Raw genomic sequence first — 16,827 nt, forward strand, 5'->3', positions numbered from 1 at the left:
AAATTATCTCAACATCCTGGTGTTGAAAGGCTTTTCTTAGAAAGTGTTATACAATAGCGCCACCTGGATTGTAAAAAGTGAGTTTTTACTTGAATATCAATATACGAAATAATGATCATGTTCCACTTTATTGTAGCTGTCTTCACATTACAGCAAAATGAATTGCATGTACATAAGGCCAAGAGTTACTGTGTTAATGTGGACAAAACTTAAGAAAATGAACAAGCAGATTCCAATGGAAATGCTAAGAAAACAGTGACAATTATTGGTGGTGGATTGTGAGATAATCACAATACAAAAAACAAAGACTGTCCATTCAAGACTAATTTACAGTACATGTCGTGTTTGAGATTAAAAGTTCATAATATTAAACATTCAGGGGTACGTGCGAGGTGATCTGTACAAATATTCTGTGGAGGGTTACATTGAGTTGGGAATGATATAACCATTGGTCCTTAATCTGTAACAGATTACCCAGTCAAATTATGTCCAAGTTTGTATGAAGTACATCAACTCCAGCACCTGAACGTAAAGCACTTCACGCATCTTAAAAACAAAACACATCAAAGGCCCTCATGCCTATAGTAGCTCGAATACATTAAAATCTGAAAAAGTAGATACATGAATGCCCACTACAGGTCTTACTAAGGCTCCAGTCTGTGACACTTTACAACATCAGCTTCCTGTCTGGGTGCTCGGAGCGACCTGCCCTCTGATGCCTCACTTCCAGGTGTTTGCTCTGGACTCGGTCGAAGTGCTGAAGCAGTTCACCGTAGTCAATGTGCGGCTGGGCCAATCGCTTGTCCTTGACGGGTGCCTTTGGGACTTCTCTGGAAAATTAAGACACTTGAAAATCAGCCGACTATTTAAGCTAGAAGATATCAAACTATTTATTAAGTATGAGAACAGACCGGCTCTGTTTGTTTAGAGTGGTTCTGGTACTTACACGGTCCTCATGAGTTCAGGGTTTGGCACACAGCTGAGCCGATGCGAGAGCAGCTGGAAAGCCTGGCTCTGAGGAAGCAACATCAACAGGCCGTACAGAGCCTTGATGAGATACGGGTTATGCTCTACATCCAGTAGCTGCAGACGAAGGTCTGCAAAGATAATGAGTATTAATACAGAGAGCGATCCTAAAATGTTCCAAAATATGAAAACAGTTTGCAGAAATACGCACAGGTAAAGATAGGGCTCTCGATTAGCTGCACAAGTTTATCCACCTCCATGAGGAAGTCCACAGTTACCTCCAGATCTCCGCTGATCAGCTCAAGTAAAGGAGGGTTAAATTAAATTATTTCAATTTATTAAAAAGTTCAGTGCGCTTTGATTAATTACATCTATAGTAGTTTGTGACATAAGATTATTTTTTTTACAGATAAAGATTACTCTCAAAAGAACAATTTCCAGCTCTTTACATAAAAAAGTGTGTGTGTGTGTGTCATATATATATATATATATATATATATATATATATATATATATATATAATTTTACCTTATTTTCTATTGCTGTAGGAACACAATACAATGCTTTTTTATATATACATGCAGAAAAATGTATACAGTTTGGGGACAGAAATAAATACAAAAAAATTCCCAACAAGGGCACATTAAATTGAGTGATAGTAAAGATATTTATAAACCATTGTAGTTACAAAATATTTCTATATTCATCAAAGAATCCTGTATGTAAATAATGTATCACGGTTTCCACAAAATATTAAGCAGAGTTGTTTTCAACATTAATAATAATATAATAATAATAATAACACAAGTGTTTCTTGAGCAGCAATTCAGCATTAGAATGGATTTCTGAAGGATCATGTGACTGAAGACTGGAGTAAACTTCTCAGCACAAGAATATACTCAATTTGAAAATATATTAAGACAGAAAAGTTATTTTAAATTTTAATATTTAACAATATTACCTATTTTTCCCTGTATTTTTCATCAAATAAATACAGCCATGGTGTAGCATAAAATATTTTCAAAAACATAAAAATTTAACTTTTGTGTGTAAATAAATGCATATATAAAGTAGAAATTACACCACAAAAAATTATGGAGTCAGTCTGGAACAGAAAGATGTATCATAGACCGTTTAGTGCAAGGATACAATTTCTGTATGAGGTCGTAGGCATGCTGATAGTTCTGGGTCAAGAAGCAGAGGGACACGGTGGCCACCGGATTGTGACACCAAGAGCGATAGAGACAGCAGAAAAGAGCACAGCTTTCCTAAAAGGTGAAAAGTAGAAATAGAGAACAATGATTATCAGCACAATTTGACTGGATATCATGAGGCATTCTAAGTGCGTTGGATCTGTTTTAAAGATTATAAACCTGTGTTTATAATCCAGATTATATAACCTGTGTGCGCAAGTCCTTGAGCTGGTTCCGCAGCTGGAACAGCTCGGCTGAGGTAAGCAGAATAGTGTTAAGTGTCTGCACCATGGTGGAGGCAAACTTCAGATCTTCCTCCTTGAGTAAGATGTCCGCCATAGAGTGAAATATGTTCTCAGCATGCAGGAGGAGACATAGCTGTCTGTTGGGAAGTAGAAGAAACTTGTTGACACAAAAAAAGATATCACTTTAAAAGATTAGTGGTATACTTACATTTACAAGAGTTTCTTCTTGAACTACTACAATTTACTGAGTTGAAATCTTTAAAGGAACACTCCACTGTTTTTAGAAATAGGACTTATTCAACTTCTTTCCTACATTTACATATGTGGGCAAATGCATTTTTGTCTCAGTGCATGCATTGTTTAAGTTTGCTAGCTTAGTTTAGCATAATGAATGGAATCCTATGTTGCCAGCTAGCATGTCCCGAGTAAAAGTGACCAAAAAACGAATTACTTCTTGTGGCCTCCGTATTCACAGCGAGTACAAATAGTGATGCAGATTAAGACTAGGCAATTTCCTACAGGCAGATATTGACTTGGGACTATGTTATGGGGAAGCACAGGCAAAGCACTGCTACTTTGGCGCAGAGATATCACACAACACATTGTGATCGCTCAACAGCAGGAGGACGTGAGGATGAGAGCCGTGATATCTCTGCTTGTCTGTGCTTCCCCATAATACTGTATAGTCCAAAGTCAATAATCTGCCTAGGAAATCGCCTAGTCTTAATCTGCATCGCTATTTGTACTCGTTGTGAATACGCAGGACACAAGAAGTAATTAGGTGGGTTTTTTGTTTTAGATCACTTTTACTCAGGACATGATAGCTGGCAACATAGGATTCCATTCACTATGCTAAGCTAAGCTAGCGGCGACCCTGCCAAACTAAAACAATACATGCACTGAGACAAAAATGCATTTGCCCACATATCTAAATGTAGGAAAGAAGTTGAATAAGCCCTATTTCTAAAAACGGTGGAGTGTTTCTTTAAGGAACTAGTCCTCATTGAAAGGAACTTGGACAGTTTTACCTGATAATGAAGGCCCCTCTCACGTCTAGAAGTTTCCGCTCTAAACTGAAGCGCTTGAGTAGATTAATCATGAACTTGTAGAAGTATGAGTTCATGCTGGGAGTTGAGGGAGATAAGTCTGTCACCTTAGATCCTGTCAAATAAAAAAATATTGGTTTGATTTCACAATCTGAAACTGTGGTATTGTCGTATACTATCGATCGATCGATAGATAGATAGATAAATATAGATATAGATATATAGATAGTACCAAGCATTGGTTACCCACCAACCACCGCTGGTTGCCCATCTTTGACCCCTCCTGGAATATGGAGCTCTGTTTTGTTATCCAAGCTCTCGCACAACCCAGAAGCGTCTGTCTGCCCAGCAGGTGATGATGCAATTTCTGCTAAAACCTCCAAGTCTTTTAAAATCACCTGTGAGACATTCGTTATTTAAGATAGCTTTCGCCTTGGTAGAGATAAGGCATCGGGATGATTGGAAGTTTTGATTACTTACTTCATCAGACTCATCTGATAGTGTCTTCAGTAGCATGGGGAACAAACTATCGGTGTGCTTGAACATCTGCCATAGACATACAGGGGAATTAATCACTTTTAGCATTGCATGTTTTAATATTACCTGAAACTGCATATTTAAACAAATAGTTCACCCAAAAATTCACCCAATCATTTACTCACCCTCATGTTGTTTCAAACCTGTATGAGTTTCTTTCTTTTGCTGAACACAAAAGAAGATAAAAAGAAACTCATACAGGTTTGGAACAACTTGAGGGTAAGTTATGACCACTAAACATTTTTGGTGAGCTATTACTAAAGGACATTAAAGAAACCTTGCGAGGGGTCTTGATATATAAATGGTACAGCCACTTCAAAACAGCGATGCGAGTCATCATTCCAGTAGATGAATCGTGTAAATGTCTGTCCAGTACTTGCACTATGCCATCCAGATCCAGCGTTACCGCAGACCTGTCAGAACTACACATCACAGTATAATTCAGAGATCTTGCAGAAATCCTACAATGTCTTCTGATCTTTTAACCAGACCATTTGTTTTTGCATTTATTCTGAGGAGCAAACTAATCAGGTTTAAAGCAACTGGTTGACTTTTCTATTACAATAAGTGTTAATTAATGAATTGATTGTTTAATCCATCATAAAACAGAAAGCTGTACAGTATTTTCTAGTCAGTGACTGCCAAAAAGTACCTTGCTGGAGTGAAGAAAGAGATGTTGCTGAAGCCTACAGACTCCTGAGATTCATTTAGGGAATCTAAAACCAAAAACAGGTATCAAATCAGAGTATTGCATTTAACATCATGCATTTCTGGATACAATAGGACTTTTACATTAAGAAAACAATGTGGAAACAATGGCTGGCATTATCAAGGACTCTTTATTTTTACAGTGTGTCTATTCACACTAAGTGCAAATAGCGTGCCTTGTTGACAAGTGCAATTCACACTATCTCCGCCTAACAATGCCTGGCTGTGCCAAACAAGATTTTTTTTTTTAAATGCCCATAATTCAACATCCTCAGTGGTGCATTCAGTAAAGCGTATGGCTAATGCATCATTGTATTGTCACGATCAACACGGTTTTGAATCCGCCTTTTGCAGAATTTGCTCTTCTCTATTTTCCCATCACAAATCTCACCGAAAAGGCCATTATTTTTAATAAATTTTTTGAAAATGTTCTAAATGCGGAAATAAAGTGCCTAATTTTTTTTGAAAATTATAATAAAAGCATTTATTGGGTAGGGTTAGGTATAGGTGTAGGGAGGGCTTTTATTGTCCCTTTAAGGCTGAATCCATTTAATAATTTAAAAATAATAACTCACACACTATTATTGCATCCTGTTAATGCACAACAATGCTGATGTGCAAATAGTATGTCAAAATAAAGTATATATTACATGTAATTACTATTTATATTACAAAGAACTGCAACTTTATATGGTATTAATAGAATATATAACTATTTTCACTTAGTAAATAGAATCTACAGCTATTTGCAGTGTAAATATCATCTATATGTTTATTTCACTGAGTGTAAATAGAATCTATTTGCTATTAACATTTGGTGTAAATAGTATCTATTGCTATTTGCACTTAGTATAAATAGCAATAATCATTAAGAACATATGCTATTTTCACTGAGTGTTAACCAAATCTAGTTGCTATTTACAGTTAGCCGCTGATAGCCGCTGCCTTATTGTTATTACACTGCCATAAGATCTCAATCCTCAAAAAATTATACTAATATCCAGATTTTAATTTCTCATCAATGATGGAAACAACAAAAAATGGATTCTTTGATGAATAGAAAGTTCAAAAGTACAGCATTTGAAAATAAAATAAAATGTAAATGTAATTTTTGGTCTATTTAATGCCTTCTTGCATCCAAAAAAAAAAAACCTGACTCCAAACAGTAAATAAATTACCGGTACCTAGTTTGAAAATATGAAAGTGATAAAAGAAAAGATTTGGATGCATTGGCCGGGAATCGAACCCGGGCCTCCCGCGTGGCAGGCGAGAATTCTACCACTGAACCACCAATGCGTACCTTGTGATGTGCCGTCGCCCCCTGGCTTCCAAAGTGAGGACACTGTCAAAGACAATGACCATACATGATCACTAGGGGGCATATTTAAATCCATTCAATGGCTCTTCCTCCTGTTAACAGGCAGGGGGCGACAATGTCTTTACAGAAATGCATTGGTGGTTCAGTGGTAGAATTCGGCAACTGTCAAAGACAATTACCACGTTTGACCACTAGGTCATATACTTAAACCTTAAACCCGTTCAATGGCTCTTCCTCCTGTTAAAAGCCAGGGGGCGATAATATCTGTCTAGATATGCATTGGTGGTTCAGTGGTAGAATTCTCGCCTGCCACGCGGGAGGCCCGGGTTCGATTCCCGGCCAATGCAATCACCTTTTTCATACTTTTTCCTCTTAAGTTTCTTCCACAAATATAAATTAAAAAGGTACAAAAAATATAATGAAGAATATATATATATATATATATATATATATATATATATATATATATATATTTAAAAACTTGCCATTCAGATCTCCCTCTTTCTTTAGAGTCTCCTCACTCGGAGGGGAAGTTTTGGTCAGTGATTCTTCATCATCTTCATCATCTTCAGGAGTCACCAGCTTCATCAGGCTATGATTACATGCATTGGCAGCTTCTTTAGTACCTGGAGATGGTTTATTGAGGATATAGACAACCTAATATTAACAGAACCACATCAATATCACAAAAACATTTAGCTAAATGGCACTGCAACCCAAAAAAATCTATATGCAAGTATATGCAAACACAGTGAAGGATACTCTTTTTGCGGTCATCGTATGAAAGGCAAGGCAGCACTGCTGTCAGTATGCCAGAGGAATACGGCAGTACAACTCGCCCAGCAAGCTGGATGAATTCTCTCATCCATGTCATAGACGTCAACTGGATGAGATCGTTAGCTGCAAAAGGGCAAAATAGATAATTACTCTACTTACCTATACACTACTTATACATATTTTTACATCTGACTCACTGGACTTTGATTCATCAGACACTTGACAGTGGATGACTAAGATGTTGGCCATTTCTGCAAATTTGACACTGGAAGGATTTTTCTTAATTTCTTTCAGGAATTCTCCCAAAACCACCTCGCACCTATTAAACAGCAACCGTTAAAGGGTTAGTTCACCCAAAAATGAAATTGATGTCATTAATGACTCATCCTAATGTCGTTCATCACCGTAAGACCTCCGTTCATCTTCGGTACACAGTTTAAAGGGGGGGTGAAACACTCAGTTTCAGTCAGTGTCATGTCAATCTTGAGTACCTATAGAGTAGCATTGCATCCTGCATATCTCCGAAAAGTCTTTATTTTTTTTATAATTATATAAGAAAGATGCGCTGTTCCGAGTCTTTCCGAAAAAAGCCGAGCGGGTGGGGAGCGGAGCTAAATAATGACGTGTGCGCGCTGCTGCTATTGTGTTGAGTCGAGTGCGTCGTAAAGCTGTGTCATCCCTAACAGCGGGAAAAAAACTTTATTCAAAATAAAAATATGGCTTTTAATCAGATACAGCCATACATAGGGCTGGGACAACGCGTCGACGTCATCGATGACGTCGACGCAAAAAATACGTCGACGCAAAATATGCGCGTCGATTCGTCAGACTCAAAATAAAGATGGCGGCGCCGGAGAGTAGTAGCAACCATAGATGTACATAATAAAGTATTTTATGTAATTAAGTATATTATTTATTATGTATATCTATGGTAGCAACACGGGTGGCTCTCAGACTTTCAGAAGTGCAAGGCTTGCGGGTTGGCCACAGTCTATGGGGTTGGCGCGCGGTGCGCACGGAGCATCACAGGCATGCGCGCACGCGTTTTGTTGTCACGGCTACATAAACAAATTTCTGCACACAGGAAGACAGATGTTTTGGTAATATTTGATGTATTTTAATCACAAAAACAAACGTTTGCATCAAGTGAAAGCATCGGGCACATTGGCTACGTTACCTACATAATAAGCTGTTTTAAATTTAAAATGTTCAATGTCTAATCGCGCTGATGTGACCGAGGGTATCCATCCTCTAAGTGAGCAGTTTCATCCCAGGACTATTCCGGTTTTAAACGGAATATTGGCGCCCATAATGCACTCCACATGTAACGGTTTTCACAGTCATGCCGCGGATGCGCGTGGCGTTTCTGTTGCGGATCAGCCACGGGGCTGTGTGGCGTTTTTCTCTGCCTTTGGACACTATAGAAGCGTGTCTGACGCGGCGCTGCTGCTGCTATTGATGCGGAGGGAAGCCCTATTCCTAATGTTAAACATAAATAGCCTACTGATACAGCAAAGAAAACGTCGGGAGTAGCCACATATCTATGGTATTGACGGCAAAATAGGCTACAGAATATTTCGTTCTGTATTGACAGTTGCAATATTTCAAAATCGATAATTGACGTTTTTTTATTATTACAATTAGGCCTATATCTGCATTTATGTAAACCTACAGACTTTCAAACATGACAATGTAATTTAATAATATGTATTCGTGTCAAAATGATATATAAACATCTTTTCCTATTTTATTTTGCCTGGAGACGCTCCCAACACGCGTGAAAAATAGGCGCTCTTCTATTTCCAGCATGCACGCGTTTTCCGCGCGTCACAGGCAGTGTGCAAACTCCAACCTGTTAACATGGGAGCCGAAACAAAAACGGACACGCCACGCAGCCGAGACGCTCACGCTTGCAGTGTCCCCGGATTTGATTAACCATCTTGTTGATATTTAATCGATGGGCATAGCCTGTAGGCTGAGTTGCATACATAGAAAAATCGTATAATATGTTTCTTTGTTGTAGGTTAATACTTATTTATTTGTGTGTGTGTGTGTGTGTGTGTGTGTGTGTGTGTGTGTGTGTGTGTGTGTGTGTGTGTGTGTGTGTGTGTGTGTGTGTGTGTAGCCTACTTTATGTTTTCAAGGTTTTATTGAATGCATTGCTCTTGTATAGTCTTACTTTGGAATTTTAAAAGCAATAAACATATATTGCAATGTTAAGGAATTCATTTTTCATTCAGAAAATTAAATCAACATGTATAAATTGCTATTAGGCAATTAATGGGGAGATAATCGGTAATCGAATCGAATCGTAACCGAATCGGACAGGGAAAATTAATCGTTAGATTAATCGATGCATCGGAAAAATAATCGCTAGATTAATCGTTTAAAAAATAATCGTTTATCCCCGGAATCAGACCCAGAGGCTGCAGTTGAACAGGAGCAGCAGCAAAAACGACTAGAGCAGGACGTCTGTATGTGGTACAAGTTATACACTAACTATATAATATGCTTAGCGGCTTGTGTTATTTACATATTTATACTTGAATTATATCGTCGTATTTTTGTCTTTGAAGGTGTACATGTGGGAAGTGCAGTTGTGCACGTGTGTGTGTGTGTGTGTTTACGCGTGGTTTGTGTAGATAGTAAGCGGACTGGTTTTGCACGGCAGGTTAAGTTAGTGTTTACATAGAAAGACACGGAATAGTAGCGCATTTGAATGAAGAAGCGTGCTTATTTAGTTCAACATATTTCCCCCCTCTTTGTGTATTGTTGTTTGGAGTGCTTTTACAATACACAAACATAAAGTTACACATATAGTGGCCAGCTAAACAAATGTACACGCACTACACATCGCATGCTCCATTGATCAATTAACTATACGTGATCATGTTTGGGCTAACACAGACAAAAACACAGACATTTGAAGCAGTCTCACTCACCGCCTGCGGTTCTAACGTTGGGACTGCTCCATCCTTCAGTATTAGGCGATCGGAAAATCCTGTGTCGAGCTGGGCCTTGTTTATGAAACAGTCGGCACCGAAATGCAGCGAACAGATATAAACATTCGCGCAACTCAGTTGCTGATCCGGAAAAGCAAATTACATCCACTGTTGCCTTAACGCGGGGTTTTTGGGGAATCTGTGCAGGACTGTCTTGGTCTGGCAACCAAAAACGCACTTTTTTGGTGACATTGTTATGTGCACATCACCTGTCCAGCATCCTACAAGCCAGCGCTTTGATGGGCGTAGCCTGTTACTTTCGCTCTCTCCCTCTCTCTCTCTCACGCTCTTCCGGTAGAATTGTCCGTAAGGCCCATACAAGGAAATTCCGCCCCCATTAACGTCAAAGGGGACGCATGATCTCAAAAAACTTGCCGAAACTTATGACTAACCGGAAGTAGTATTTTTGACAAAGAAATACTCCCATCAAACGTCCACCTTAACTTTTGAAATTTTGTCTATGTTTAGTATGGGATTCCAAGTCTTTAACAGTGTAAAAAGATCAGTATGCATGAAACAGTATTTCACCCCCCCTTTAAGATATTTTATATTTAGTCCGACAGCGTATCTAAGTGTATGCACACTATACTGTCCATGTCTAGAAAGGGAATAAAAACAACATCAAAGTAGTCCAAATGTGACGTCAGTTAGCTAATTAGAATCTCTCCAAAAATAGAAAAAACTACGACTTTTATTCAGCCTTGTCTTCTCTTCCGTGTTTGTTTTCAAACCTCAAATAAAGATTTAAACGATCATAAATCAGCGTATTTATTCATGATTCGCTAATGTGATTTCAGCAGTTTGACACGCAATCCGAATAAGAATCAATTAGCTGATTCATGACTGTTAGAATCTTTATTTAAGGTTTGAAAACAAACGTGGAAGAGAAGACAATGCTGAATAAAGTCGTAATTTTTGTTATTTTTGGACCAAAATGTATTTTCGATGCGTCAAGAGATTCTAATGAACTAACTGATGTCACATATGGACTACTTTGATGATGTTTTTATTTCCTTTCTGGACATGGACAGTATAGTGTGCATACACTTAGATACGCTGTCGGACTAAATATAAAATATCTTTAACTGTGTTCTGAAGATGAACGGAGGTCTTACGGCTGTGGAACAACATTAGGGTGAGTCATTAATGACATACATTTCATTTTTGGGTGAACTAACCCTTTAAAGCTCTTAAAAATGAGAAAAGGGAACAGAAAAAAGGAAGAGGGAGAGACAATCTCAGGTAAAGGAGAAGATGGTGAGACATACATCCGCCTGATCTCTTTGCTGCTGTCTCCAAGAATCTGGAAGAGTCCATCTAGAAATTCTGGCAGGTAATCCAGGAGGTTGATATCAGGAACGGACTCCAACACGTGGATCTGGAGCAAAGTCAAACCATCACAGGGAGTCACACAAAAGCATAATGCAACTATTGTCAGTATTATCATCTTCATTTACGGAAATAAAGCTAAAAATTAAATATCAATATGCAAAAACAAAAGCAAATTCAAAATATGAATAAATATTAGAAGATTGATGAAAGCGCTCAACTCACCCAGGAGATAATGAATTGGCGGGCGTACTGGTTGTTCGAGTAAATCCTCTCACGCAACAGAGGGACAAAAGCCACAAGGTCGAATTTGTTGCTCTCTGTTACAATGTCCTTCAAATTAAAGACAAACGGAAGTCAGATTATGTTACTATTACATTTGATACCTTCAAGCTTGAACTGCTGAACTCACACGTTTCTCAAGCTCACCTTAAGAAGCCGATCCAGGAGCTCAGATCCACTCTTTACGTTTGGATCAGGATCAGCAGCAAGCTATAAAGAGCAGATCATATGCGAGGTAAGTCTGTGGGTCGCTCAACGAAAAATGACTTAAATGCAGGAAAAAATTATAATAGTTCAAAATGTCAGTTACACAATTAAACAGGCCTGTGTTAAAACCTCTTGTACATGAAATGTTCATTCAGTTTTTACTGTCTTTTAGAACAAACTTTTACCAGTGTTATTTCAGTATTATTTATTTAATATTGTAGTATTTATTTTTATAATATAATTTTTCATTTTATTTTATTTTTGTTAGTTTGTAATTTATTATTTTAAGTCTTTTAAGTATTTAAAATATTTTTTTTAAATATTTTTGAAATATTCCTATTTAGCTTTATTTTTTTTAGTAACTTCAGTTTGTCAACTTATTTGCCAATTCAACATTTATAATTGTTGTTTTAAATCAAAAATGAAAATTCTGTCATTAATCACTTCCCCTCATGCTTTTCCAAACCTGTACGATTTTTGGTCATCTTCAGAACACAAATGAAGATATTTCTGTACCGCCACTGACATAACTTTAACACTTGAAAAAGTTCATAAAGAGATTGTAAAATTAAATTAATTCATATGAATTGAGCAGTTTATTTCATATTTTCTGTAGAGATACAATCACTTTATATGATGTATAGGCTTTTAATTCACAACCGAACCTGCTTGATGTGCAAGAACAAACTCTAGCGAAGGGCTCAAATGTGCTGCATAACACAAGAATGAACCTCAATGGTTTTTGCACATCAAGAGAACATGCTTGAGCTTCCGTTTACCACAACTGATGTGTGTGTAGATGAACGAATGTTTATAAGTGAATACACGCCTAAATTTAATCTGTTCAGCGTATAAAGCGAGCGTGCCTCTTCAGACAATTTGGACTAAACCTCTTAATTCATAGTTTTGCAATCTTTGAACTTTTTAAAACGTCAAAGTGGTAGTTACGTAGACAGAAACATTTTTCAATGGAGGGACAGAAATCTCAGATTTCACAAAAAAAAAAAATGCGTTCTGAAGATGAATGAAGGTCTGAAACGACATGAGGGAGATAATTAATTTTTGGTTGAACTATCCCTTTTAGTTTTTGCCTAATATTTATATTTCATTTCAGTGACAGAAAAACGGGTGTCTCTGAGTGTCATTTTAATTAAAAAATTGTTGTTAAATACATGTCAATATAGTTGTAGTATAATTACATCAGGTAGACAAAAAGTTTTTGTTTTTTATTTTGTTGTTTTATTTCAGTTGTTTTTTATGGTTTTAGTTAACTATAGCAATATTTTATTTGGTGACAACAACACAGCTTTTTCCCCCTAAGAAATACTACTTTCTATTTAAATACTTATGGTACTGATAGCTAAACTATTTAAACTAGAAAATGATTCGTTTTTTACCTTTCATCATGCATCTAGCCATGAAGGGACAGTGGTTTACCTTGCTAAGCCCATCAAACAGCACATTAAAATGGGGCAGCACTGCTCCCCTGGCAACCTTCACTATATTGTAAAGGGCCTCACAGGCGTAGTAGCGCAGACGACTGTCAGAGTCATTGAAACAGGTAAGAACCGGATCAATTAGTTCCTTCAGGTACAATCCAGAATCCTGAAAAGCACAAACGATAAGATAAACAAGCAATGTCACCATCTTGGAATTTCATGTATACTAAGCATCTAGCAGTCAATTTCATTAAGTACCAATGACTTAAAGACTTTATGTTTTTGCACGAATAGTTCACATACTTTTCCCAGGGCAATGGAGCATGCCGCCAGCCCGATGAGGCCTCCTTTTCGGCTGTGAGGGTGCTGGGACAGTGCAAACTCTGAGGCCAATATCTGGATGACATGTCTGATCTGTGCGGAATTGTTCTGGGCTACAAATTCTCGAACAAGCCTGGCAGAAGATTGGGGAAAAGCACTCTAATAATTCATTTAAAAAAAACACTGGCTGGGCTTCAAGAGTATTTTTATGTATGTAATAAATGCTGTTTGGACTATGGGATATTGATTATAAGCATGACTAATGAGATCATGAGGCAGGTCAGATGACCAGCTCTCCTTTAGAGCAAAATAACAAATACCAACGACCAATAACTATGCATGTTCAACTACTGCATTCAGTAGAATCTGTACCAGCAAGAAAGAATAAACACGTCTAACAGGAACTGAATGTAAATACATAAAGTTATATCCATTTGAAAAGCATATCCTCTTATTAATTAGTATTTTCAGCAACTAAACAAGTTATGACTCACTTTTCAATCTCAAGAGCTGCCACCTTCCTCTTCTCGTACAGCTTGTCGTTGAGAGCTCTCACAATGTTTGGTGTCAGTGGAGAAAAATCCTTTTCTGTGTTCATTTTTTCAAAGTATTTCAGAAAAAAAGCCTTTAAATTACGTATAAAACACAATTGTGAATGTTAAAACTGATTTTTGAATACAGCTCAGTGAGTGAATAAGGAGAATGTCTCATTAGATGTTCAGTTCGGTGAGTCAGTGTATGACAGAATAAACGTGTTGATGTTTTAAAGAGGTTTTCCTCATCGCGCGCTGGTATTGTTACAGACAAAACGACGCCCTAAAATCTGTTTCCGAGGCAGGCTATCATCTCAAGCATCACTTATAAAATAACAGGACCTGCTGTCTGCGACACTGAAGTGAAAGCGGGGAGCAGAGGATGAGCAGTCACCGCCAAAGCATAATAAAAGCCTTAACACCTCTATAACTTCAACAATATCCAACCGATGATCCGGGGAAAAAACGTGATTGCTTCTGTACATAAACTGAACATAAACCAGATAAATATCTCCTCGCCAGTGATGACAGAAGCAGATCGCAGTGTTTTTCAAAGTAAGAAATTGACCATAGCCGCCATATGTCCCGGCTCACATGACTTCCTACAAACATCAACGGCTGGTGAATCGAGCGCCGACGAATGGATTTGTTTTGATTACGTCAAAAGAGTCACATGTTCTTTGAAAACATATGACTGGTGCGGTGCTTAATTCTACTGTACTCTAGCTACTTTTGCTATTTCTGCCATACGAAGGTATGGTAAAAAAAATAGTAAGATTAATGCTGAGGTTTTATTTCTTGAAAAAATAAAAAATAATAAACTGCTGTGTGTATTTGTACATATTAGGCCTATGTATGACCTAACATATTATGCGTTGCCATTGTAAGAATATGTTTATTAATCGCCACTTTAATTATATATTTTCATTATTTTATTTTATATATAAGTCTGTCTGGACTTCAAAAAAATGTGATTGGTGATTTAACCTTATAAGACCCAGGAAAACAAAGTCTTTTGAATTCAGTCATTTATCATTTCATTGTTTACTTTAGAGCATAAGAAACAAATTGGGTTTTTATTTTTAATTTTTTTATCATTTGTTATGCTATTTCCTCGTAAGTGGACGAATAAACTGATGTAGCCTACCTATAGGCAAAAACAGTGGAATTTTTTTAAGATGATTCTCAAAAGATATAACGGAAGGAATTGATGTACCGTTTTACTTTATGCAATATGTGGGTAAGATGGCAATGTCTTGGGGCTTCCCATTCACTGCAATGTTTCACTCTATCTGATTTGCATATGAATGTGTTCTTGGAGCTACATGAAAATAGAACTGTAATGGGAGTAATGGCAACATTTTCATAATAATATCTAATATTTTATAGGAACATTGATATGTAATTTCTTTCCATATTCACTTTTTGTGTCTCCCAAAATGCCTGATAAACATGATTTTAGTCCTCAATTGAGGACATGTAGGCCTATGGAATCAGTGCCCCTTTGTAACAGAAAGTAGCCTAATATTTGATTAGAACCCCCATAACATTTTGCTGAGAAAAATTGAGAATTAGTTGATTTGTAGCTACAAAATATTATATTTTAAAATAAATCATATTTTCGTAAGAGTGCTTGACCATTCGGTCATTTTTAACGACCAAGGAGAAGTTGTCCTGAAATCTATCTCTGAAAATCTGAAAAATGAATGTGCTTATTACAGGACATCCAAACTTAAAACTGTGAAGTGTGGTGTCAGATAAAATCACTGCAATAATAATGTCCTTGTACAAGGACAGTGGCTGGCACCCAGGAGGTTAAAGGGTTAGTTCACCCAGAAATGAAAATTCTGTCATTAATTAGGCCTACTCTAGGACCCTCATGTCATTCAACACCCGTAGGACCTCTGTTCATCTTCGGAACACAAATTAAAATATTTGTGTTAAAATTGGTTGAAATCCGATGGCTCAGAAAGCCCTTAATTGACACCAATTTCATTTCCTCTTTCAAGACCCTTAAAAGGCACTAAAGACGTTGTTAAAAAGTCCATCTTAAATCTTAATAAAATTTATATCGTAATTTGTGTTCCGAAGATGAACAGAGGTCTTAAGGGTGGGGAATGACATAAGTAAATTAATGACAGAATTTTCATTTTTGGGTGAACAACCCTTTAACATAAATGGTGTACTGGGTGTTTTCGCCTTTAAGTGGCTGCACATTGAAAGGGGGGTTTCTCACATGGTTTCTCAAACAGAATTTTTTACACAAATAAACTCACACACACACACAAAATAAACATTTTATAGAGTTTATTATAAAATGTAAGAATAATGTTTTATATAAAGTTTTGTAATACAAAGGATTTTACCTAAATTAAGTGCCGTAAACATGGCCACGCGCACTTTCTAGACTCTCTAGTCTAGTGTTTATTTGGCGGACACGCGCCTTAAACCTCAGAAGGACTGGATTGGGAAGGACGCAGTCTCGGTAGGATGCAGCCTTCGGTTTGAGAAACACCCGTCCCGGAGCCCAGCCTCCAGCCTGACAAGCCAGACCCACATCAAGATACGGCCTACACACTCACTGCAAATTAGATTTGCTGCCGCTAGGGTGCGTCTAGATTTCTGATTTCTCCAGTAGTATATTCCTGCACAACCGAAGGCTGCAGTTTCAGGACCCCAGTTTCAGGACCGCAATTCTAGGACCCTCGTTTTTTGTGACAGCACCGCCTACAGAACTGGAGGATATAGCGGTGTGCTGCAGTTTCAGGACCTCAGTTCTATGACCCATGTGGTTTAGTTAGTAGCCTACATAGTATAAAGATATTTAATCTCAGGAGTATATTTAATGTGATTTTTTTTTAATTCAAAATGCATCAGAGGTTAATAACAAAGTGTGTAATACCTGCTTTGAGTCACAATTTTAA

General features: G+C 37.4%; 1 protein-coding gene and 2 non-coding genes across 4 annotated transcripts; 1 reads left to right on the forward strand and 2 right to left on the reverse strand.

Annotated features, from left to right (window-relative positions):
• Nucleotides 1-109: 109 nt before the first annotated feature.
• On the reverse strand, nt 110-14,525 carry vac14 (vac14 homolog (S. cerevisiae)). 2 transcript variants are annotated; one of them, XM_067435787.1, is made up of 19 exons: nt 13,865-14,525; nt 13,353-13,503; nt 13,048-13,215; nt 11,551-11,613; nt 11,347-11,454; nt 11,061-11,170; nt 6,988-7,109; nt 6,776-6,913; nt 6,499-6,639; nt 4,640-4,703; nt 4,265-4,409; nt 3,931-3,996; nt 3,701-3,848; nt 3,433-3,565; nt 2,367-2,541; nt 2,116-2,234; nt 1,178-1,257; nt 947-1,097; nt 110-830 (listed from the first exon to the last, which is right to left on the reverse strand). In XM_067435787.1, the coding sequence occupies exons 1-19, from the start codon at nt 13,966-13,968 to the stop codon at nt 668-670; spliced, it is 2,349 nt and encodes a 782-aa protein (XP_067291888.1). In that variant the 5' UTR covers nt 13,969-14,525; the 3' UTR covers nt 110-667. The 2 variants fall into 2 exon arrangements, with proteins under 2 accessions (XP_067291888.1, XP_067291889.1); XM_067435788.1 differs by lacking the exon at nt 13,865-14,525 and having other exon boundaries at nt 13,131-13,215; nt 13,353-13,491.
• trnag-gcc (transfer RNA glycine (anticodon GCC)) lies at nt 5,921-5,991 on the reverse strand. The gene has a single exon. It is a non-coding gene; the product is annotated as a tRNA-Gly (tRNA).
• On the forward strand, nt 6,290-6,360 carry trnag-gcc (transfer RNA glycine (anticodon GCC)). The gene has a single exon. It is a non-coding gene; the product is annotated as a tRNA-Gly (tRNA).
• Nucleotides 14,526-16,827: the final 2,302 nt, after the last annotated feature.

Source organism: Pseudorasbora parva, chromosome 25, assembly GCF_024679245.1.
Source record: "Pseudorasbora parva isolate DD20220531a chromosome 25, ASM2467924v1, whole genome shotgun sequence".
NCBI lineage: Eukaryota > Metazoa > Chordata > Actinopteri > Cypriniformes > Gobionidae > Pseudorasbora > Pseudorasbora parva.

Bases quoted from the DNA above. Each gene is read 5' to 3' on its own strand.
- vac14 (XM_067435787.1), bottom strand. From the start codon at position 13,968: ATGAACACAGAAAAGGATTTTTCTCCACTGACACCAAACATTGTGAGA. The intron at 4,410-4,639 runs GTACTTTTTGGC...TGTGATGTGTAG, and splicing joins TCTTTCTTCACTCCAGCAAG to TTCTGACAGGTCTGCGGTAA. The intron at 831-946 runs GTAAGTACCAGA...TTAATTTTCCAG, and splicing joins CCTGAACTCATGAGGACCGT to AGAAGTCCCAAAGGCACCCG.